Source organism: Cervus elaphus, chromosome 20, assembly GCF_910594005.1.
Source record: "Cervus elaphus chromosome 20, mCerEla1.1, whole genome shotgun sequence".
NCBI lineage: Eukaryota > Metazoa > Chordata > Mammalia > Artiodactyla > Cervidae > Cervus > Cervus elaphus.
This window is the reverse complement of record NC_057834.1, coordinates 59,428,055-59,453,552: the sequence shown is the minus strand read 5'-3', so window position 1 is coordinate 59,453,552 and position 25,498 is coordinate 59,428,055. Positions and strand designations below refer to the sequence as shown.

The following is a 25,498-nucleotide window of genomic DNA, read 5'->3' as shown; positions in this document are numbered from 1 at the left end:
ATTAGTAACAATAGTATTTGGTCATAATTTCAATAGAATTTTACATATTGGCAAGGGTACATTTTAAAACAAAGGATTCAAAAGCTAATCTCCTGTGTTCTGAATGGTTCCCAGGTATCTAATCAGTTTATTTCATAAAATCCATCTTGTGTGTGGCATTCATATTTCTCTAAAATCATTAGTTTTGTAACTATTATGCCTTCTTATATAGAAATAGTAAAAGAAAAGAGAAGGAAACTGTCATCACACTTTCATGATTTCACCAGTTCTTGATGTTTTACAGTTTGATTATCCATGCTATCAGTTCTGTTCTCCAAAATTAATTTGTCAGAGTTACAGTCTTTAATTCCATGAAAACTAAGACCTCAAATTTGTCTTAAAACAGGTAAACATATAGCAAAGATTTCCAGTTCTATCACAGACCTGCTATAATTTCTCAGCAGGCTCAGTGTTGAAGCCAGGGAAGGATGTCAGAGAAAACAGACAATGATTACACAAAGCAGATGTGGCTGGGGAGGGAGAGTAAGACTGCCGAGGAAAGGATCCCATACTATGGTCAATGTATTCCTACATTAACCTGACATTTTTCATGCTTTGATTATATAACAGAAAATGATCAGTTTAAAATAGAAAAAAACTCAGGTGTTACCTATACTTGTAAACTGAACTAGTACTTACTATATACTCTCAGAATACCTCATTTATATTCATACCCTGATTTCTAATTTGTATGCACATATTTCAATATCAAGAAAATAAAAATAGATGCAGTCCTTTTAGGAGGAGGTTAGCCATATCACTAACAGAAACAAGGAAACAATAGATAATAATTATTACTTTTTAGACATTATGAGTTTAAGAGAAAATAACACCTTCAACCAGAAAAACTATTTAGAATAGTTATTATCAACATATGATGATAATTAACATATTTTGGATACTTACTATGTACTTAGTATTACACACATTTTATTTCATCTTTCCAACATCTGTATAAGGAACAATGCAAAGAAATAGAGGAAAACTATAGAATGAGAAAGAATAGAGACCTCTTTAAGAAAATTGGAGATATCAAGGGACTATTTCATACTGGGATGGGCATGATAAAGGACAGAAATGATAAGGACCTAACAGAAGCATAAGAGATTAAGAAAAGGTGGCAAGAACACATAGAAGAATTATACAAAAAAGGTCTTAATGACCCAGATAACCACAATAATGTGGTCACTCACCTATAGCCAGACATCCTAGAGTGTGAAGTCAAGTGGACCTAGGAAGCATTTCTACAAACAAAGCTAGTGGAGGTGATGGAATTCCAGCTGAGCTATCTCAAATCCTAAAACATGATGCTATGAAAGTGCTGCACTCAATATGTCAGCAAATTTGGAAATTTCAGCAGTGGCCACAGGACTGGAAAAGGTCAGTTTTCATTCCAGTCTCAAAGAAGGGCACTGCCAAAGGGTATTCAAACTACCTTAAAAATTACACTCATTTCACAAGCTAACAAGGTTATACTCTTATGTCAAAATCCTTTAAGCTAGGCTTCAACAGTATATGAACCAAGAACTTCCAGATGTTCAAGCTGGATTTAGAAAAGGCAGAGGAACCATCGAATGCCAACATTCAATGATCATAGAGAAAGCAAGGGAATTCCAGAAAAACATCTACTTCTGCTTCATGGACTACACTAAAGCCTTTGTGTAGATCACAACAAACTGTGAAAAGTTCTTAGAGATGGGAATACCAGACCACCTTATCCATCTCCTGAGAAACCTGTATGCAAGTCAAGAAGCAACAGTTAGAACTGGACATGTAACAATGTACTGGTTCAAAATTGGGAAAGGAGTACGTCAAAGCTGTATATTGTCACCCTGCTTATTTAACTTATATGTAGAGCACATCACACGAAATCTTGGGCTGCATGAATCACAAGCCAGAATCAAGATTGCTGGGAGAAAGATCAATAACTTCAGATATACAGACGCTACCACTCTAACGGCAGAAAGTGAAGAGGAGCTGAAGAGCTTCCTGATGAGAGTGAGAGAAGAGAGTGAAAAAACTGGCTTAACACTCAACATTCAAAAAACAAAGACCATGGCATCCGGTCCCATCATAGCAAATAGACGGAGAAAAAGTATAGTTAAAGCTATGGTTTTTCCAGTAGTCAGGTATGGATGTGAGAGTTGGACCATGAAGAAGGCTGAAAATTGAAGAATTGATGCTTTTGCATCGTGGTGCTGGAGAAGACTTTTGAGAGTCCCTTGGACTGCAAGCGGATCAAAACAGTCCATCCTAAAGGAAATTAACCCTAAATGTTCATTAGAAGGACTGATGATAGAGCTGAAGCTCCAATATTCTGGCCACCTGATACAAAGAGCCAACTCATTGGAAAAGACCCTGATGCTGGGAAAGACTGAGGGCAGGAGGAGAAGGTGGCTACAGAGAATGATGTGGTTGGATAGCATCACCGATTCAATGGACATGTATTTGAGCAAACTCTGGGAGATAGTGAAGGACAGGGAAGCCTGGTGTGCTATAGTCCATGGGGTTTTAAAAGTCAGACATGACTTAGCAACTACACAACAACAATCCTTTCTAGGCTAAGTTTTTGTTTCAGACAATGGAATTATACTTTTTTCCCCCTTCAACTTCATGAAACCTATTCTTCTAAAATACAATATGCATATTTGCCCATGTCCCATTCCACTTTTGGCTATTATAAACTGGATTTACAGCCAAGTACTTGCACTTGTGTTCACATGCACCACTCTCTGATAAAGATATGGAAAAGGTCAGCAATATATAAATTCATTATGGTGTTCTGTTACATGTGAAAACACCTTTAGCCAGGACAAATGGAAATGGAATGTAGTTTACTACTCCCACGTTTAAGGCGTCCTTGAGCTAAAGGTATGGTATTTCAACTCAGCGACATAAACATTTTTAATACTTACCAGGGTTGGCAAGAATAATCTACTGGTTTGGGCACCTAGGATATAAAAAGGCAAAAAATAGATTAATATTACTTAAGGGAAGCTTTTAGAAATCAATCATTAATTCAGTTCAGCTAACTCAGCTCTATAAAAGCCTAAATAGTATGGTCCTAGAACTATCATTGGCAATATTATACAGTGCGAATCGTAGTATATTTCAGATAAGTAGAAAATAATTCATTTCACTTTAATTCTTTCATTCATTTTATTGCCACTTTACCTCTCAAGAAAGAGATAACAAAAAAAAAATGAATTGGAATCTTTTGGTATTAATTTTCAAGGCAGTTCAATCTTTTCATAGAAAATTAAAATGAAAATGTTAGGAAAACCTAATAGCACTCTGCTTTCCCAAGACATTGGAAAAACAGGCAAAATAAACAATATACACTAGATATAGACTGTTATTTTGTAACATAAATTTTAAACTCTGGTTTAGAAGTCTACCAACTGGAAGACCTTTATTTTTATGAAATGTCATGGGAAATATTCATTTTTACCTTTTTTCCTATGGAGCTTTGCAAAAGAGAAAAACTACATTTTCTAAGCAAATAAGAAGAAAACTTCCAGTTGCTAACCACAAGTAGAAAATGAGCAAAGTCAAAGAAGGCACACTAATATTCATAAAATAACAAATATAAGCATACTACTTAATCTTTATGAATCACCTGACTCTTTGATGTATGTATTCTATAGTATTTACATTGAGCCTATTTACATTAGGTGATTAAAAATACTATTACTCTCATTTGTAACTGAAGTATGGTCAATATGAATATATCTATAGCTATGTCCATTTTCATAATGGGCTATTACTATTTTGATCTTCCAGGTTAAGAGTTATAATTTAAAAACTATCCTTCTGGTCATAACATCTCTAAAGTTATCAATATTTAAATATGTTATCCTATGGATTACATCTTAAGCTTCATCACCACAAAAGATCCTGATATACAGCAAACAATATTGAAAGTAAACGACACCATTCAAATTCTGTAAATATTTTCTTATATGATTTTATTTTCACAAATAGAAATCAATCTTACTTTCTGTTTTGATAAGATATAGATGGCCTCTAAAATCTGATGGGGAAAAAATTTTTTTCTCCTCCTTCCCTCTACCTCTTTGTATTCTTTAAATGTTTGTTTCTTCCTAAAGCAATCTCTCTCTCTGGGAACAACAACAAAGAGAGAGAAAGAGGAGGGAGGAAGGAGGTAAATAGCTTCAACATATTTTGGTTGTGGATTTTCTTGGCTGGGAAAGATCCATAAAAGTTAAGGGTAACATAAAATTCTAAAGCAGAATGGGTATCTGATGTTCTTCAATCCTGATGTGTCCTCCTTCTGGATCTTATTCTTTCTACAGTGAGTACATTCTGATGTCTGATGAGCCAGCTATGTGTTTCTCAGCTATGATCCCCATCATCAGAGTAGGATCCTGTCCTTTTTCATCTCACATGAGCCCTCCCCCTTTCTTTCATGTGTACTTTGGGTCTTTGGGTGAATACCTCACATATAAAGCTATAAATAATTTTCTTGAATAGTTTTTCCCCAATGCCTTTTTCTGCCTTCATCATAGGCTGTTTCCATTGTTAAACTTCTGCTACAGATATAGAATTTTTTAAAAGTTTTGTTAGGAATACTGCATGCATGTGAAATTATATATAAGCTACACAATTCTTCCTAAGTACATCTTATAAAAGCTAGATGAGACAGAAGTGAACTTAATGTGTTTGTTAGGCTAGAGATGTCATTATTTCATCCTTATTGAAGAAAAACAGTTTTCTAGATAGATTAGATTTCTAATTTTCTTCAAAACTTTGAACATATTATTCTTACTGTTTCAAATATCAAAATCTCACTGTATAAAATTTCCATTTGTTTCTTTTTTATAGTTCCTGTTTGCTGAGGCTTCCTGTCCATTCATTATAACCATAGAGTTAACCCTTGGACAGAATGAGTTTAAACTGCAGGGCTCCACTTATTTGTGCATTTTTTCCAGTAGTAAATACTACCATACTACACGATTTGCATTTGGTTGAATCTGTGAAGGCAGAACCACAGATATGGAGGAATTGTAGATATAGAGGGCTGACTATATGTTATAGATGGATTTTCCACTGCTTGGAGGGTCAGGGCCCTAACCTCTGCATGTTTCTAGAGCCAACTCTATTTCCCTTCTTGTCTTTGAGTACAATTGTAATAGTTATTTAAAAAATCCTTTCCTGCAGGTTCCATCATTTGGGACACCTGAGGGTTGTTATCCTTTAATTGCCTTTTCTGCTGAGTGTGGTTCATATTTTCCTGTTTGTTTGTGTACTCATTATTTAGTATCTTGGACAGTTTTAATGATAATGTTGTAGAGGCTCTGAATTCAGTTATGCTCTTACAAGGAGTGTGATTTTTCTTAAAGTAGGCAGTTAATTTGAACCCCAGCTGCAACCTCTGTCTTTCCTATCCTAAGATTGCCTATCTCCCTTTCCAGCTTGTGTTTACTTCACACTCTACATTCTGCCACTTTAAACCAGTAATACTGTGAGGTTTCTATCGTATCTGAATTTTAACCACACTGCATGGTGCATATATACAGACACACACACACACACAGATACATGTATGAGACTACAGAGTTTGCGGTTATTTTCTGTGGGAGGATTGATCCAATAGGAGCTACCTGACAATAGCTAGAACCGGAAGCTCTTACTGTTACGTGTTCTGTCTAATCATCAACCCTTTATAGTTTTATCTCAGGTTGGTTTTAATATTTTCACTTTGATGTTCTTAAGTTTCACTAAAATGTATCTAGGTATTCATTAACTTTAATATACACTTCTTGACTATTAAGATTAGTTTTATCATAAACTCTGGAAAATTCTCAGCCATCATTTGATCATTGCTTTCCCACAATTATCTATATTCTTTCAATAAGATGCATTTGAACTTTATCACTCCATTATCTTACATTCTCCATATCTTAATCTTTCTGGATTGTTCACTGAGAAATTTCTTCAGATTTTTCTTCTAATTTTCTACCCAGCTGAGTCTAATAAATTTTGTAATATTTCCATTAAGGTTCTCATTTCAGTTACTGTACTTGATTCTTTTGAAGTATGCCCAAAAATTAAATATCCTCTCAGACTTTTATTCCCCCTTTAATTTCTTCAACCATATTAAATATACAGTTTTGAACTTAGTATCTGATAATTCAATTATCTGCTATCCTTGTGAATATAATTCTGCATGTTATTGTTTTCTTGACTTTTCCTTAAGGTGGGTTTATTTCCTTATAAATGTAATGATTCCAAATTGTGAATTTATAATCCTTGTAACTTTATCTGTAGAAATTCTTTGAGGTACCAATCTAGAGAGATGGGTACTTGCATTGAGAATACAAATCAATGTGGAATCATCTTACGTTTACTTAAAATTTTTATTTTATATTTGAGTATTGTTGATTAACAGTGTTGTGCTAGTTTCATGTACAGCAAAGTGATTCAGTTACACATATACACGCATCTATTCTTTCTAAAGTTCTCTTCCCATTTAGATTGTTATGAGTATTGAGCAGAGTTCCCTGTGCTACACAGTAAAATCCTGTTGCTCATTTATTTTAAAAGTAACAGTGTGTATATATCGATCCCAAATTCCCAATTATGCCTCCCCATCCCTCCCTTGCCCCTGGTAAACTTAAGTTTGTTTTCTAATTCTGTGAGTCTGTTTCTGTTTTGTAACTAAATTGTTTTTTTTTTTCCCTTAGAGTCTACATATAAGCGGTATCATTGATATTTGTCTTTCTCTGTCTTAGTATGATAATCTTTAGGTTGATCCATGTTGTTGTAAATAGCATTATTACATTCTTTTTAATGACTAAGCAATATTCCATTGCATATATGGGCCACATCTTCTTTATCCATTCCTCTGTCAGTGGACAGTTCGGTTGCTTCCATGTTCTGGCTCTTGCAAACAGTGCTGCAATGAACACTGGGATGCATGTATCTTTTTGAACCATGGTTTTCTCTGGATATATGCCCAGGAGTGGGATTGCTTCGTATGGTAACTCTATTTTTATTTTATTTTTTTTAAGGAATCTCCATACTGTTTTCCATAGTGGCTGCAACAATACCAATAGTGTAGGAGGGTTCCCTTTTCTCTACACCCTCTCCAGCATTTATTATTTGTAGACTTTGATGGTGGCCATTCTTACTGGTGTGAGGTGATATCTCATTGTATGACAGTTTTGATTTGCATTCCTCTTAATAATTAGTAATGTTGAGCATCTTTGATTTGTATTTCTCTAATAGTGATGCTGTGTCTTTGGGCCATCTATATGTCTTCTTTGCAGAAATGACTACTTAGATCTTCTGCTTATTGACAGATTGGGTTGTCATTTGATATTGAGCTGCATGAACTATTTGTAAATTTTGGAGATTAATCCTTTGTCAGTCAAATATTTGCAAACATTTTCTCCCATCCTGTGGGTTGTCTACTCATTTTTTTTTTTTTTTAAGATTTCCTTTGCTGTGCAGATGCTTTTGAGTTTAATTAGGTTCCATTTGCTTATTTTTGTTTCTATTTCCATTACTCTAAGAGGATCAAAAAAGTTACTGCTGTGATTTGTGCTAAGGAGTATTCTTCCTATGTTTTCCACTAAGAGTTTTATTCAGTCTTACATTTGAGTTTTAACCCATTTTAATTTATTTTTATGTATAGTTTAGAGAATATTCTAATTTCATTCTTCTACATGTAGCTTTCCAGTTTTCCCAGCACCACTTATTGAAGAGACTTTCTCCTCACCACTGAATATTCTGGTCTCCTTTGTCATAGAATAGGTGACCAGAGCTGAGTAAAGTTATCTCTGGACTTTATGTCCTGTTACAGTAATCTATAATTTTGTTTTTGTGCTTGTACCAATCTGTTCTGATTTCTGTAGCTTTATAGTAAATAGTCTGAAGTCAGGGAGCCTGATTCCTCTGACTTTTTCTTTATCAAGATTGCTTTAGCTATTCAGGGTTTTTTGTGTTTTCACACAAATTAAATTTTTTTTGTCCTACTTATATGAAAAATGCCATTGGTAATTTGATAGGGATTGCACTGAATCTGTAGATTGCCTTGAGTAGTATATAGTAATTTTGACAATATTGATTATTTCAGTCTAAGAACATGGTATATCCTTCCATCTGTTTGTGTCATCTTTGATTTCTTTCATCAGGTCTTATAATTTTTGGAGTATAGGTTTTTGCCTCCTTAGATATGTTTCTTCCAAAGTATTTTATTCTTTTTGATGCAATGGTAAATGGAACTGTTTCTTTAATTTCTCTTTCTATTCTTTTGTTATTAGTGTATAGAAATGCAATAGATTTCTGTGTATTAGTTTTGTATCCTTCAACTTTACCAAATTCACTGATGAACTCAAGAAGTCTTCTTGTAGCATCATTAGCATTTTCTACATACAATATCATGTCATCTGCAAATAGTGACAATTTTATTTCTTCTTTCCCAATTTGGACTCCTTTTATTTCTTTTTCTTTTCTGACTGCTGTGGCTAGGACTTCCAAAACTGTGTTGAATAAAAGTGGCAAAAATGGATATCCTTGCCTTACTCCTGATCTTGGAGGAAAGGCTTTCGGTTTTTCCCCACTGAGTGATGCTAGCTGCAGGTTTTTCATATATGGCCTTTATTATGTTGAGATATGTTCCATCAATGACCACTTTCTGGAAAGTTTTTATCATAAACGGGTGTTGACTTTTTCAAAGTGTTTTTCTGCATCTATTGAGATGATCATATGGTTTTTATTCAATTTGTTGATGTTGTGCATCACACTGATTTGTGCATATTGAAAAATCCTTGCATTCCTTGGATTAATCCCACTTGATCATGCTATATGATCCTTCTAATGTATTATTGGAGTCAGTTTGCTAGTATTTTGTTGAGGAATTTTATGTCTGTGTTCATCAGTGGCATTGCCTCTTTTTGCAGCATTTTTGTCTAACTTTATCAGGGTGATGGTGGCTTCACAGAATGAATTTGGGAGTATTCCTCCCTCTGCAATTTTTGGAAGGGTTTCAGAAGGATAGGTATTAACTCTTCTCTAAATGTTTGATAGGATTTGCCTGTGAAGCCATCTGTTCCTGGCCTTTTGTTTACTGGGAGTTTTGTTTTTGTTTTTTAAATCACAGTTTCAATTTCAGTACTTGTGATTTGTCTGTTCATATTTTTTCTTTCTTCCTGGTTCAGTCTGAGGAGATTGTACCTTTAAGGATTTGTCCATTTCTTCTTGGTTGTCCATTTTGTTGGCATATCGTTGCTGGTCTTTTTGCTGTCATTTATGATCCTTTGTATTTCTGTGCTGTCGTAACTTCTTCTTTTACATTTTTTTACATTTTTAATTTTATTGATTTGAGCCCTTCCCCATTTTTCTTGCTGAGTCTGGCTAGAGGTTTATTAATTTTGTTTATCTTTCTAAAGAGCAAGGTTTTAGTTTCATTGATCCTTTCTATTGTTTCTTCATCTCTCTTTCTTTCTTTCTACTCTGATATTTATGATTTTTTTCCTTCTAAAAGGAAACTTAGAGTTTTGTTTTTTCTTCTTTTCCTAGATGCTCTAGGTGTAAGATGAGGTTGTTTGAGAATTTTCTTGTTTCCTGAAGTAAGATTGTATTGCTATAAACTTTTGTATTAGGACTACTTTTGCTTTATCCCATATATTTTGAACATCATGCTTTCATTTTTGTTTGTCACTGGATATTTTATTTCCTCTTTAATTTCTTCAGAGATCCAATGGTTGTTTACCAGCATATTGTTTAGTTTCCAAGTGTTGTGTTTTTTACAGTTTTTTTCACCTCGTAATTTATTCCTTATCTCATACTGCTGGGATCAGAAAAGATGCTTGATATGATTTCAATTTTCTTAAACTTACCTAGGCTCTCCTTGTGGCCCAGCATGTTATCAATATGGAAAATGTTCCGTGTGCACTTGAGAAGAATGTATATCCTAATGCTTTTAGATGGAATGCTCTATAAATGTCAATTAAATCCCTTGGTTGAATGTGTCATTTAAGCCTTGTGCTTCCTTATTGATTTTCTGTCTGGATGATCTGTCCATTGATGCAAGTGGGGTGTGAAGTCCCCCACTATTAATCTGTTACTGTTGGTGTCTCCTTTTATGGCTGCTAGTATTTGCCTCATATAGTGACATCCTCCTATCCTGGGTGCATGTATATTTACAATTGTTATATCTTCTTGGATTGATCCTTGATCATTGTGTCCTTCTTTGCTATTGTAATAATCTTTATTTTAAAGCCTTATTTTGTTTGATATGAGTATAGCTACTCCAGTTTTCTTTTGATTCCCATTTGCATGGAATAAATATTTCCATCACCTTAATTTCAGTCTGTATGTGTCCCTATCTGAAGTGAGTCTTTTGAAGACAGCATGTATATGGGTTTTGTTTTTGTATCCATTCAGCCAGTCTACATCTTTTGGTTGTAATATTTAATCCATTTATGTTTAAATGTAATTATCAATAAATATGTATGTTCTACTGTTTCTAGCTTAGAATTATTTAGGTCACAAAGGTAGTATGACTTCCAACCCCATACATGTGTGTCTTTGGATCTAAAGTTAAGAATTCTTAGAGGACAGTATGGTACTGGCACAAAAACAGAAATACAGACCAATAAAACAAGAGAGAAAGCCCAGAGATAAATTCATGCACCTTTGGGCACCTTGTCTTTGACAAAGGAGGCAAGAATATATAATGGAGAAAAGATAGCCTCTTCAATAAGTGGTGATGGGAAAACTGCACAGCTACATGTAAAAGAATGAAATTAGAACATTTCCTAACATGATACACAAAGATAAACTCAAAATGGATTAAAGACCTAAATATAAAAATTCTTAGGGGAGAGAAAAAAATTTTTTTCCTTTCCAACCAAATGCTTGCTTTTTCTTTCTAATCAAGGCCCAAGCAAAGATAGGCATATCATCTTCTATAAGATAGTTTTCTTCTCATTCACCCACTGAAGGCTCTGGAATTCATAGAGATACCCAAGTCTATATTGTGCTATAGCTCCAGGCTTTGTCTTCAAGTATCATACTGGCAGAAATAATAAAACTGTCTCTTTTATGTTCTTCCTGTGTTTTCCCTCCTTCTAAATATTTACCTTAATTTAACCTACAACCAACAAAAGAATCTATAATTTCATTAAGTAAAGCAGTAAAATTTTAATAGCTATTAATTTTAGGCTATAAAAACAATTATATTTAGTTGGTAATCTGACTCATAATTATGTGTTCCTATAACTCTTTATCAGCTTAAAATCCTAAGCATATTTCTTTTTCCAGTAACCAGTTCACCAAATACCATTCACTATGATCCTACAAGCTGATTCAATTAGTATCTACCACTGATAACTGCCTACATTTAGTTAGGGCCTTTTGTTTGATTTTTCACTCCTTTGCTCATTCATACAACAAAAAATATGTTAAATACCTACTCTGTGCTAGACTATCCCTAAAATAAAACTTCAAATGCTCATTCTGTGCTATATTCAAGGAGCTGTGAAAAGAAAACAGTAAGTATGTGGGACATGAAATGCTCAATAGTTTTGATTTGATGTCTTTGCTGTGCTTTAGCTGCTCAGTTGTGTCCGACTCTTTGCAACCCCATGGGCTGTAGCCCATCAGGGCTCTGTCCATGGGGATTCTCCTGGCAAGAATAATGGAGTGGGTTGCCCTGCCCTCTTCCAGGGGATCGTCCCAACCCAGGGATCGAACCGAGGTCTCCCACATTGCGGATGTATTCTTTACTATCTGAGCCACCAGGGAAGCCCAAGAATACTGGAGTAGGTAGCCTATCCCTTCTCCAGGGGAACTTCCTGACCCAGGAATCAAACCAGGGTCTCCTGCATTGCAGGCGAATTCTTTACCAGCTGAGCTACCAGGGAAACCCAGTTGATATCTTTAGGTTTCCAAATCTTAATTTTCAACCACATGCCTACATATAAATATCACTTCTTTAAGTATAGGAAGCCTTAATGATGTTCATATAAATGACAGAAAACTGGCTAAATGATCATTTTTGCTTATCTAATTAAATGAATGGTATCAAGCTTCAACAATTTTTTCAAGATATAACAGGCTAAATAATATATGAAATTGGATCATAGAACCAACAGAAATAGCAAGAGCTTTTTTTATATTCATTTTGCTTTTGAAATTTAATTAATCTTGAATGAGTGGAGTAAATTATTCTTCAGATTACATCTGAGGTCAAGGATGGCAGACATTCCCATTATTAATTAATATTAAAAAGAATGTTCAGTTTAGAAATCTCAGAAGGACCAAAATTTGGCAAGCAAGATAGTTCAAGATTTTTATTCCCTCCAAACCATTAACTGCATTATATTAGTATGAGGGAAAAAATTTCATTTACTTACAGTTAAGAACTTAAAGTTTCATATAAAAATCTACTCTAAACATCAGATTAAATTATGATAATTAAATATTATGCTAAACAGAAATTTATAAATTTCATGAAGCATTAGGGAGTACATTTTATGTGATATTCATCCATAATAATATTTGAGTAAATATTCACTCTTCTTGTATTTGCCCAATGTGTTTGATGTTTTCAGAAAATATCATTATGACACTAAATAAACAGTTATGACAAACTAAAGCACAGAAAAATGTATAATAGTAAGATATTTGACTGGAGAATCTGTGGACTTTCATGCTGTCTAGCATGCTTTCAAACACACTAGTTGAAGTGCAATATCTCTGTAACTCAAAGTGACTAGAAATAGATCAGATCCTCACCTTGGCTTCCCTGATAGCTCAGTTGGTAAAGAGTCCACCTGCAATGCAGGAGACCCTGGTTCAATTCCTGGGTTGGGAAGATCCCCTGGAGAAGGGATAGGCTACCCACTCCAGTATTCTTGGGCTCCCCTTGTGGCTCAGCTGGTAAAAATATGGGAGACCTGGATTTGATCCCTGGGTTGGGAAGATCCTCTAGAGAAGGGAACGGTTACTCACTCCAGTATTCTGGCCTGAAGAATTCCATGGACTATGTAGTCCATGGGGGTCACAAAGAGTTGGACACAACTGAGCAACTTTCAGTTTTAATCCTTACCTCAGAGGGAAAAGGGAAATTAGTACAATATATCTGATAGGTAGCTTTAGTTTATTCCTTCTAAAACCTGGTAAAATTTTTAATTTTGTAAAAAAAAGAAAAAAAAGTAAAAATTTCCTCTTGCATATATTCTCTTAACATTTAAAAATGTTTTCTGATAATGGAGTCATGATTTTGGTATGTAATATTATTAATAAGAAAATATAAGTTAATGGCGGACCAGACCAAACTCCTTTGTACATTCTTGCATAATTAGCTACAGCATCAAAAAATAAAGTAGAAAGAAATAAAATACTCATACTTACACATGGGCAAGGCTTGACAGCATCACTCGGAAAAAATCCAACCTCTCCAGATGTTAAATTTCTACCCTAAATTAGAAAAAAAATGCCACTGTTGAGAACAAATTTACCATAATGATAATCCCGTAATGGTAGATACATGATGCTATTGGTCAGAATCCTCAGAATTACTTTCACATTGTATGCAATCCTAGCATTAACTTACTATAGCTCAGAAAGGGAAACATAAGCAGAAAGGTTTTAAAACTGTTAAACCTAATAACCTAACTCTACACCTAAAGCAACTTGAAAAGAAATGAAGCACCCCAGGGTTAGTAGAAGGAAAGAAATCATAAACATTAGGGCAGAAATAAATGCAAAAGAACACAAAGTAGACCATAGCCAAAATCAACAAAGCTAAAAGCTGGTTCTTTGAGAAGATAAATAAAACAGACAAACCATTAGCCAGACTCATCAAGAAACAAAGGGAGAAGAACCAAATCAACAAAATTAGAAATGAAACTGGAGAAATCACAACAGACAATACAGAAATACAAAGGATCATAAGAGACTACTATCAACAACTATATGCCAATAAAATGGACAACTTGGAAGAAATGGACAAATTCTTAGAAAAGTATAACTTTCCAAAACTGAACCAGGAAGAAACAGAAAATCTTAACAGACCCATCACAACCACAGAAATTGAAACTGTAATCAGAAATCTTCCAGCAAACAAAAGCCCAGGACCAGACAGCTTCACAGCTGAATTCTACCAAAAACTTAAAGAGATAACACCTATCCTACTTAAAGTCTTCCAGAAAATTGCAGAGGAGGGTAAACTTCCAACCTCATTCTATGAGGCCACCATCACCCTAATACCAAAACCAGACAAAGATGCCACACACACAAAAAGAAAAACTACAGGCCAATGTCACTGATGAACATGGATGCAAAAATCCTTAACAAAATTCTAGCAAACAGAATCCAACAACATATTAAAAAGATCATACATCATGACCAAGTGGGCTTTATCCCAGGGATGCAAGGATTCTTCAATATCCACAAATCAATCAATGTAATATACCACATTAACAAATTGAAAAATAAAAACCATATGATTATCTCAATAGATGCAGAGAAAGTCTTTGACAAAATTCAACATCCATTTATGATAAAAACCCTCCAAAAAGCAGACATAGAAAGAACATAGCTCAACATGATAAAAGCCATATATGATAAACCCACAGGAAGCATTATCCTCCATGGTGAAAAATTGAAAGCATTTTCCCTAAAGTCAGGAACAAGACAAGAATACCCACTCTCACCACTACTATTCAACATAGCTTTGGAAGTTTTAGCCACAGCAATCAGAGAAGAAGAAAATAAAAGGAGTCCAGATTGGAAAAGAAGAAGTAAAATTCTCACTGTTTGCAGATGACATGATCCTCTACATAGAAAACCCTAAGGACTCCACCAGAAAATTACTAGAGGTAATCAATGAATATAGTAAAGTTGCAGGATATAAAATTAACACACAGAAATCCCCTGCATTCCTATACACTAACGAGAAAACAGAAAAAGAAATTAAGGAAACAATTCCATTCACCATTGAAATGAAAAGAATGAAATACTTAGGAATAAATCTACCTAAAGAAACAAAAGACCTATATATAGAAAACTATAAAACACTGATGAAAGAAATCAAAGAGGACACAAATAGATGGAGAAATATACCATGTTCATGGATTGGAAGAATCAATATAGTGAAACTGAGTATACTACCCTAAGCAATCTATAGATTCAGTGCAATTCCTATCAAGCTACCAACGGTATTTTTCAGGGAAGTGGAACAAATAATTTCACAATTTGTATGGAAATACAAAAAACCTCGAATAGCCAAAGCAATCTTGAGAGGAAGAATGGAACTGGAGGACTCAACCTACCTGACTTCAGGCTATACTACAAAGCAACAGTCATCAAGACAGTATGGTACTGGTACAAAGATAGAAACATAGATCAACAGAACAAAATGGAAAGCCCAGAGATAAATCCACGCACCTATGAACACCTTATCTTTGACAAAGGAGGCAAGAATATACAATGGAGAAAAGACAATCTCTTTAACACGTGGTGCTGGGAAAACTGGTCAACCACATGTAAAAGAATGAAACTAGAACACTCTCTAACACCATACACAAAAATAAACTCAAAATGGATTAAAGATCTAAATGTAAGACCAGAAACTATAAAACTCCTAGAGGAAAACATAGGCAAAACACTCTCTGACATAAACACAGCAGGATCCTCTATGACCCACATCCCAGAATAATGGAAATAAAAGCAAAATAAACAAATGGGACCTAATTAAACTGAAAAGCTTTTGCACAACGAAGGAAACTATAAGCCAGGTGAAAAGACAGCCTTCAGAATGGGAGAAAATAATAGAAAATGAAGCAACTGACAAAGAATTAATCTCAAAAATATACAAGCAACTCCTGCAGCTCAATTCCAGAAAAGTAAGCGACCCAATCAAAAAATGGGCCAAAGAACTAAACAGACATTTCTCCAAAGAAGAGATATAGATGGTGAACAAACACATGAAAAGATGCTCAACATCAGTCATTATCAGAGAAATGCAAATCAAAACCACAATGAGGTACCATCTCACACTGATCAGAATGGCTGCTATCCAAATGTCTACAAGCAATAAATGCTGGACAAAAAAAGGGTGCAGAGAAAAGGCAACCCTCTTACACTGTTGGTGGGAATGCAAACTAGTACAGCCACTATGGAGAACAGTGTGGAGATTCCTTAAAGAACTGGAAATAGAACTGGCGTACTGCCCAGCAATCCCACTGCTGGGCATACATACCAAGGAAACCAGAATTGAAAGAGACATGTGTACCCTGATGTTCATCACGGCACTATTTACAATAGCCAGGATATGGAAGCAACCTAGATGTCCATCGGCAGATGAATGGATAAGATAGCCGTGGTACATATACACAATGGGATGTTACTCAGCCATTAAAAAGAATGCATTTGAATCAGTTCTAATGAGGTGGATGAAACTGGAGCCTATTATACAGAGTGAAGTAAGTCAGAAAGAAAAACACCAATACAGTATTTTAACTCATATATATGGAATTTAGAAAGATGGTAACAATGACCCTATATGCAAGACAGCAAAAGAGACACAGATGTAAAGAACAGACTTTTGGACTCTGTGGGAGAAGGCGAGGGTGGGATGATTTGATAGAATAGCATTGACACATGTATATTATCATATGTGAAACAGATCTCCAGTCCAGGTTCAATGCATGAGACAGGGTGGTCAGGGCTGGCGCACTGGGATGACCCTGAGGGATGGGATGGGGAGGGAGGCAGGAGGGAGGGTCAGGATGGGGAAACACATGTATACCAATGGCTGATTCATGTGACTGTATGGCAAAAATCACTACAATATTGTAAAGTAATTGGCCTCCAATTAAAATAAATTTAAATAAATAAATATGGTACCAATTAAAAAATAAAATTGTTGAACCTTATATGTGGCTTCAGATCATGATTATAAAATAGGAATTAAAGTTTGACTTTCCAATCTACCATGAAGTTTTGTTAGCTTCACACCCCTCAATCCTACAATAGAGATAATATACGCATACTGTATCTTTCAAATTTACATTTGTAAATACAAGCAGATCACATTGGTTTTGTACAATAATTATTCATAATTAATTAGGAATTAGATTTCACTTGCATTTGTATCCCTAACAGAGCTCATGGGAATGTTCCTCAAACAGGATGAAGCATTGCAAGACACGTGAAAATGGAAACAGATATGATGTTTTAGATTATTTTCAAATTTAGGAGAAACAGGATACTGATTAAGGCAAGAGGATAGTTAAGATGTTGGAGGAAAGGATTGTAATTCAAAATAGCATTGTAAATAAGAAAGGAGACAAATTAACAATAAAAAAAGAATTTATTCTTGGAGGCCACTAGTCACATTCCTCTTTAAAACAATCTCATGACACAATTATTTCCCTTTTCTAGAAAAACAAACTATACTCAAAACATACTGCAGTAATCAGAACATGTAATTAAAAAGTTCTTGTGAGATTATTTCTCCTTGTCCAGATATTGGGCTTCTTTTTATTTGCTATTTAACAATTGCTTGCTTCTCAGTACCTCATATGAGTAAGTTGTGTTATAATCAGATGCTACATGCTCTATTATTTTTGACAAAGAAGAGTAACAAAAAACAATCAGAAAATATCTCTTTCTTGAAGCAGTATCCCTTTGTTCTTACAGATCTTGGCAATTAGTTTGTAGAGAAAATTTTAAAAAGTAGGAACCCAGAATTAAAGACAATGATGAAGAGGAAGATAAAGAGAAAAGAGAAGATGAGGGAAGGAGAGTGGAAGGGAGAAAAGGTAAGTGGAGCAGAAAAAGGGGAATAGTTAGAGGTATGGGGAGAAAAGAGAAGAGGAAAGGGTTGGATTAAGATAGAGGGAGATGAATTACATAACCAAGCAAAGAGAAGATACTAGTTTTGGCAAGGTTCTCAAACCACAGTTGCACTTTCATATTAGCGAAAAGGTAAGTGAACACGTGGAATATTTATTCATTCAGTCAACAAATACAGTATCTAATGTTTGGTTAGACCATGAGAAAAATTCATAAGACAGTTTTTGTTTTCCCCTATATTTTCAGAAACTGTGTATACACATAATTATAATACAAAGTAGAAAGGGCTAAATTGGAGAAGGAAATGGCAACCCACTCTAGTACTCTTGCCTGGAAAATTCCATGGATGGAGGAGCCTGGTAGGCTACAGTCCATGGGGTCACACAGTCGGACACGACTGAGCAACCTCACTTTCTTTCTTTCTATAGTTCCTTTCGGAGAAGGAAACGGCAACCCACTCCAGTGTTCTTGCCTGGAGAATCCCATGGACAGAGGGCCCTGGTGGGCTGCGGTCTATGGGGTTGCAAAGAGTCGGACACGACTAAGCAACTAACACACATACACACACACACACACAGAAAGGGCTAAATACTATTAAAAAGGTACAGGAGAGGCTATGGAAATTCAAAAGACAGACTGAGTATTCAGGGTTTTCCTGAAAGCTACAAGGAAAGGGGGACATATGAATGTAAAATACGCAGGGTTTAAACAGAGATGGAAATGGAGAATATTCTGAAAACAAAATACACCATGAGAAAGGCCTGGGGCTAAGAAATTATAACATGTGCACAGGAAATGCAAATCATTCCCTTTAAGCGGAGTCTAATAATGAATAACACTTATTGTACCCCTACTGTATGCTAAACACTAATCTGAATGTTTGATTTAGTCCTTAAAATACTCCTTTGTGGTAGGTCCAACTACTATCCCTATTTTAAAGGTGAGAGAAATGAGACACAGAGGAGTTAAATGATTTACTCATGATCATAGAGCTAGCAAGTGACAGAACCAGAATTCAAATTCAGATGTTCTAACTTGAGAGCTTTGCACTGCTTCTCCCTGCATCATAAGACTCACAAAGGGGCACAGTAGAAAGAAAGCCAAGGAACCAGCTTGACTATGATATCTGAAATTTATCACTGGCCACTGGGTCTCAGTAAAGGGATTATATATTTTAGAATAACTAATATGACATCAATATGCAGCTGGCTTATAGATGGGCATAGCTTTGTAGGTGAGAATGTCATTAAAAAAAATGGTGTCATAGAAAGGAGACAGGCCTGCAGGAAGGGTAACAGGTGCTAGCAATATCATTTAACTGCAGTGTTCGGGACTTGCCTGTGGATTAGATAGGGGAAGAGTAGACAATGGGAGTTAAAGACTGGGGAGAAAGTCAAGGAGGTGATTATGTAATCCATCTGGATAACACAGAGTTAGATGGCAGTCATACAGAGGGGAAACTTAAAATCACAGGAGCAAGAATGTTGTGGAAGAAAATGTAGAGAGAAGAAATCAGAGCTTACAGAAATCAATCTAACTAAAAAACAGGAAGGAACCACCAGGAGGGAGGAGATCAGAAAAAGAACAGAGCTTACTCTATTGAATGCAGAATTTAGAAAAAATAGTGATGTTCTGTGACAGTACATTTAACACCATTGGAGATCTTCTTGGGGAAGGAATTTTTCACTAAGCAGACGACTAAGGTCATTCTGAATTTTTCTCTTAATGAAATGTGCTAGCAGTACAGGTTACATTTCCTTAATGGTCACAGGCATCCCTTCAATGAAAAAGAAGTGAGATAATTTAACACACCTTAACAGATGAATAAAGTTACATTTCCTCACTAATTTCTATGAGATGTCAGTTTTAGCTACGTGAAATAATATGTACTGTACTTAACGATTCTCTACTTATCAAGGGAGTAGCCATCCTAAAACATTTGGAAGACTGAAAAATAAAGTAGTGTGTAGGTGGGGTATTTTTGGTTCCCTGGTGGTTGTGTGTGGGCTGTACATTGATAATTCATTAATATTAATGGGCGGAGCAGCTGCCAATCCCCTACGCATGGCTGGAACTGAGGACTATGGCTATGAAATCAACCATTTTCAAAGCCATTGATTTTGTGCACTTTATGTAATGATCTACTTATGAAATTTTTACTAACCTTGATAAGAGACATGTAGCTGAATTTCCTCCTCGTTTTCCTGTGTGGGCATTTTATTCTGGGTCAGATAATTGACTTGTCATTCCTTTTATGCCTATTACAAATGCCAGAGATAGGGAGTCATCTTCTAGTTAATCTCCTGTCTGGCATTTCGTGAGTTGTGGTGAGTCCCTTAACATCTTCAAGGTCAACTTGAAAACATTTACAGTTATATGTCATCTGATGTATCAAACAGTGCTATCTTTATATGCATTTATTCTACAGGGCAGTCTCTGCATTATGTGATGGGACTTTTGTAAATCTAACAGTACACATTGGGCCATTCTAATGAAAATATTCTCTTTGAAAAGTACCTGAGAAAATAGGCTATGGCCTGTATATGGTAAGAAAAGAGGCACCTTTATAACTTTCATTATATAAATTGGTGCAGACACAAAACAATATTAAATTATGATTCATAAAATATGACTTTTCCTGAAAAACAAATTGCTTCCTGTATAAAAATGGATCAAAACTAAAATTGATGACTCTCTGATATGCCTGATCACAAGTATAAATGCATATTCAGACATTTATTCCTAACTGACTTTTGCTTATAACTGTTTTTTTTTCATTTTACTTCAAAAGGAAACTACAGTGAATCATAATGAATTAAAACTACTTAGAAATGCTGGTAGAAGTGATATTTACAATCTACTTCTATGGAAAAAAGTGTTAATGTATGCTAGGATGGCAGAGCTAAAGTTGCATTTTTTAACCTCATAGTCAAAATGGCTGAAAATGATAGACAATATCCTCTAGAAGTCTTAATCGTAAATTGCTTGGCTCCTAACTTTGTACAAAAGAAAAAGAATTGCTTTAAGAAAAATACAGAGTGTATTTTCACTGTGGTTCATTTATCCCCTTAATACCACCTGGATTGGAGCTTTAATGCACTCCTGGAAATAGCACTGAACAATTTGAAACAGATTTGGAAAGCTGAATGTAAAAGGGATAGATTAATAGTTATTTATGAAAGATTGGAATTTCTCCCAAGTTACAATGCCCTAAGCACTTTCAACGTATGCATGATGGTGGTGTGGAGATTACTAGGCAATTCATCACCCATGGATAAAGGCCAGAGCAACTGTCACCCTAGCCAGTCACTGTCAGAAATATACAATCTGGTGGGGGTGGGGAGAGACGTACAGAGTGGCCATGAATTATGGGAATACAGGTGAATATACAAATTAGTTTTTGATTGGATGGATAGCTTTTAGCAAGCACTATTTTGGGAATTATTCTGACAGGCTTTTTTTTTTTCCCTTCCCCTTCATTTTTTTGAGTATCTGAGATGGAACTAAAGGACCAGAAAAGGAGAGAAGACCACGGCAAAGAGCCTGTCTGAAGTTGGCCTTTGGTGAGAAGCAATCTCTGATCCTTGCTGCTGCCACACCAGTGTTATCAGTTAGATATACATCAGTGCAGAATCAGACAGCAGGGATGTGGCATCAGAAGAGCTCATTCTCATCCCAGTTCTGCTATATGAATCTGCCCAACTGCAGGCAAGGCTCAGCGATAAAACAAGGATGATGACAAACTCTGCCACACAGGCCTCACCCGGGTGTTCTAAGGTTCAAAGAACTAATGTTTGTGAAAGCACTTGGTAAGTGCTAAAAAAAAAAAAAAAAAAATCCCCTTTTTTCCCTACTATATTGCTCTTTGATTTATCTCAATCTTTTTACTTCTAAATTTTCATTGTTTAGTTGACCTATTCACATTAAAACAGAAATGCCTGGTTCTGTGTATAACCCCATCTTCCTTATTTATATTTATGCAAGTTTGCTAAGCCGCAAGTGACAGACTCTCATGTGTTTTACCTGAACAGGAAACAGTTACATTGCAGAGAATCCAGTTCTTTATCTCAATGTTTTCTTGCAATTATACATATTTTTTTCATTGTTAATTGCTTCTTATTTGATGAGTAAGATAAGTTACACATTTTCCTACCAGTGATCACCTTGAAAATGTGCCAAACATAATTGCATATGGTTATACTGAATGGTCATGACGTGAATTCCAAAATATTCATGCACACAACACAGAACAACAAAACCATAAACCAGGTGCTTTTAAAATTTCTCAGTCAGAACAGGGTCTTTAACTTTTATCCAATGTACAAACAGTAAACATGAAGTTTTTCGGAAGGCTGTATGAAATTCACGTTCCTGGAATAGTTCATCTGTAGGTAAGTGGCTGTGATAGGCTTAGAATTCTCAATAACTCTAAAAAAAAAAAAACCCTTGCATCTTGATCTAGGATCTTTGAAATTAAATTTATCCTCAATTTGCAAGAGCTTATAATTGCATCAAGTCATCAAAATATATGACAAAGGCTTCTTTTATATTTGTTGGTTTTACCAATGCACAAAAAATTGCTTATGTTTACTATCTCTCTGAAATTTTGGCAGACAAAAGTGTCAAAAACTTTAAAAAGTTGTGAAATGTATGCTAAGAAAAAACTCACTAAAAAGCCATAAGCTGTATTTCTAAACTTATTAGATGTGAGATGACTATAACAGCAGAATGAGACGAGACTGCAGTGCCTTTTTCTTGATATCCAAAAGATGTATTTTCTGATGTTCCTGAATTCTGCCAGCAGGGAAGGGAACTCTCTAGTTATGGGTATCTTGAGTTTTTTTTTTTCCCCCAAAGTCTCACTGGGTAGCCTACACAGTGCAATCCTGAATCAAAATATTATAACTGATGAAAGAAAAATCAGCAAGCAAAAACTGATCTGCATATAAGTCAGTAAAATCACAAGTAGTTACTCAATACAAAATCTGAAAAGAAAAGCAGAATGCTACCAATCCTGGAAGAAATCCTATTTGGGAGACGCCACAGAGCCTCCCAAATAAATCAGCATTAGCAAGGTCCAAAATATAGAAATTTGTTTTTCTAATCCTAACAGATAACTGATGAATGTTTTCCTATCCTTGGTGATTACTTAAAATCACAAAAGAAGTATTCTGAGTAATAGCACCATACAGATTATATGCTCATGACAGCATTAGGCATCTTTAAAGAAATACTATTTTACAATGAACAGAATTAGTACTTTAATGAAAAGTATACTGGCTTCTCAATATTTTAATCTATCAGGAGATTAAAAATGAATAATATGGCTACTGTCTCAAGGATCCCATTCAGGTTGTATCTTAACTAGCTTTTGATTTGGTTATTTCTATAGCATTTTGTAGAATTTTGGAACAGAAGAAATAAAACATTTACAGTAATAATTTGATATGTATAGAGAGTCAGGAGCCCAGTGTTCTCTTCCTGGCTTTCAGATCTTTGGTAAGTCATTTAATCATTCTTGGCTTCAATATTCTCACCTGTAAAATGACAGACTTTGACACATGGATTTCTGAGGTCACTTTTACTACCAAACATTTTTATTTATATGATCACTTTTCCCAAGTCCCTGCAGTTTTCCAGTCACTTGCTGTTACCAAGAGATTTCTGACCCACAAATTCTTAATTAGGGATACTATGTGTCAATAATTTAATCTGGCTGTACTTATTTATACTTATAAATAAGTTGTACTTATTTAAGAAGCCAATATACTTTTCATTAAAGTACTAATTCTGTTCATTGTAAAATAGAATTTCTTTAAAGATGCCTAATGCTGTCATGAGCATATAATCTATACGGTGCTATTACTCAGAATACTTCTTTTGTGATTTTAAGTAATCACCAAGTTTTCAGTTTTCACTCCAGTCCCAAAGAAAGGCAATGCCAAAGAATGCTCAAACTACCGCACGATTGCACTCATCTCACACGCTAGCAAAGTAATGCTCAAAATTCTCCAAGCCAGGCTTCAACAGTATGTGAATTGTGAACTTCCAGATGGTCAAGCCAGATTTAGAAAAGGCAGAGGAACCAGAGATCAAATTGCCAACAACCACTGGATCATCAAAAAAGCAAGAGAGTTTAAGAAAAACATCTATTTCTGCTTTACTGACTATGCCAAAGTCTTTGACTGTGTGGATCACAACAAACTGTGGAAAATTCTGAAAGAGATGGGAATATCAGACCACCTGACCTGCCTCCTGAGAAATCTGTATGCAGGTCAAGAAGCAACAGTTAGAACTGGACATGGAACAAACAACAGACTGGTTCCAAATTGGGAAAGGAGTATATTGTCACCCTGCTTATTTAACTTATATGCAGAGTACATCATGAGAAATGCTGGGAGAAATATCAATAACCTCAGATATGCAGATGACACCACCCTTATGGCAGAAAGTGAAGAAGAACTAAAGAGCCTCTTGATGAAAGTAAAAGAGGAGAGTGAAAAAGTTGGCTTAAAACTCAACATTCAGAAAACTAAGATCATGGCATCTGGTCCCATCACTTCATGGAAACTAGATGGGGAAACAATGGAAACAATGAGAGACCTGATTTTTTGGGGCTCCAAAATCACTGCAGATGGTGACTGCAGCCATGAAATTAAAAGACGCTTGCTCCTTGGAAGAAAAGCTATGACCAACCTAGACAACATATTAAAAAGCAGAGACGTTACTTTGCCAACAAAGGTCCGTCTAGTCAAAACTATGGTTTTTCCAGTAGTCATGTAAGGATGTGAAAGTTGGGACTATAAAGAAAGCTGAGCACTGAAGAATTGATGTTTTTGAACTGTGGTGTTGGAGAAGACTCCTGAGAGTCCCTTGGACTGCAAGAAGAGCCAACCAGTCCATCTTAAAGGAAATCAGTCCTGAATATTCGTTGGAAAGACTGATGCTGAAGCTGAAACTCCAATACTTTGGCCACCTGATGTGAAGAACTGACTCATTTGAAAAGACCCTGATGCTGGGAAAGATTGAGGGCAGGAGGAGAAGTGGATGACAGAGGATGAGATGTTTGGATGGCATCACCGTTTCAATGGAGAGGGAGGCCTGGCATACTGCAGTCCATGGGGTTGCAAGGAGTCGGATATGACTGAGCGACTGAACTGAACTGAACTTATTCATAGAAGAGGAGACAGCTCATGTCCAATGACTTTGATTCTGACTCAGTTTGAAGTCCTCTGTTTTCTAGGGTACATAGGATTGACTCGTGAGGAATAACATTCCTTTATCCACATTATAATAAATAATTAAAGATCAATATATGTTATAATTTGATAAATGGCCCAAAGCCTTAAGGGCATGCACACTCTATGGAAACCCCTCACGGTATCAAATCAGTTGCAGACTGATGGCCCACTAAAGGTATTATTCTGTTATTGACAGAAACTTGTAGTAATTATGACAGAGCATAGTTTCTGTGATGGTAAAATAATGTAAAAAACAGATTTCCTCAGACTTTTTCCTTAATAGTGTTATTCTCTATATGGAAAAGAAGCAGTAATACTTCACTGTTGGAACTTCTCCTTAGACAGTAGAGTCCTTATCTAGTTACATTATAACCTACATTGTG

The 25,498-nt window shown here is 35.4% G+C and overlaps 1 protein-coding gene across 1 annotated transcript in view; it reads right to left on the bottom strand.

Annotated features, from left to right (window-relative positions):
* The window catches only part of VAV3 (vav guanine nucleotide exchange factor 3), a 412,159-nt gene that overhangs the window by 38,817 nt on the left and 347,844 nt on the right, over positions 1-25,498 (bottom strand). The window contains exons 21-22 of the mRNA XM_043878931.1: positions 13,426-13,491; positions 2,955-2,989 (exon numbers count right to left, since the gene is read on the bottom strand). Coding sequence (XP_043734866.1) covers positions 2,955-2,989; positions 13,426-13,491 — 101 coding nt within the window. The remainder of the gene's footprint in view (positions 1-2,954; positions 2,990-13,425; positions 13,492-25,498) is intronic.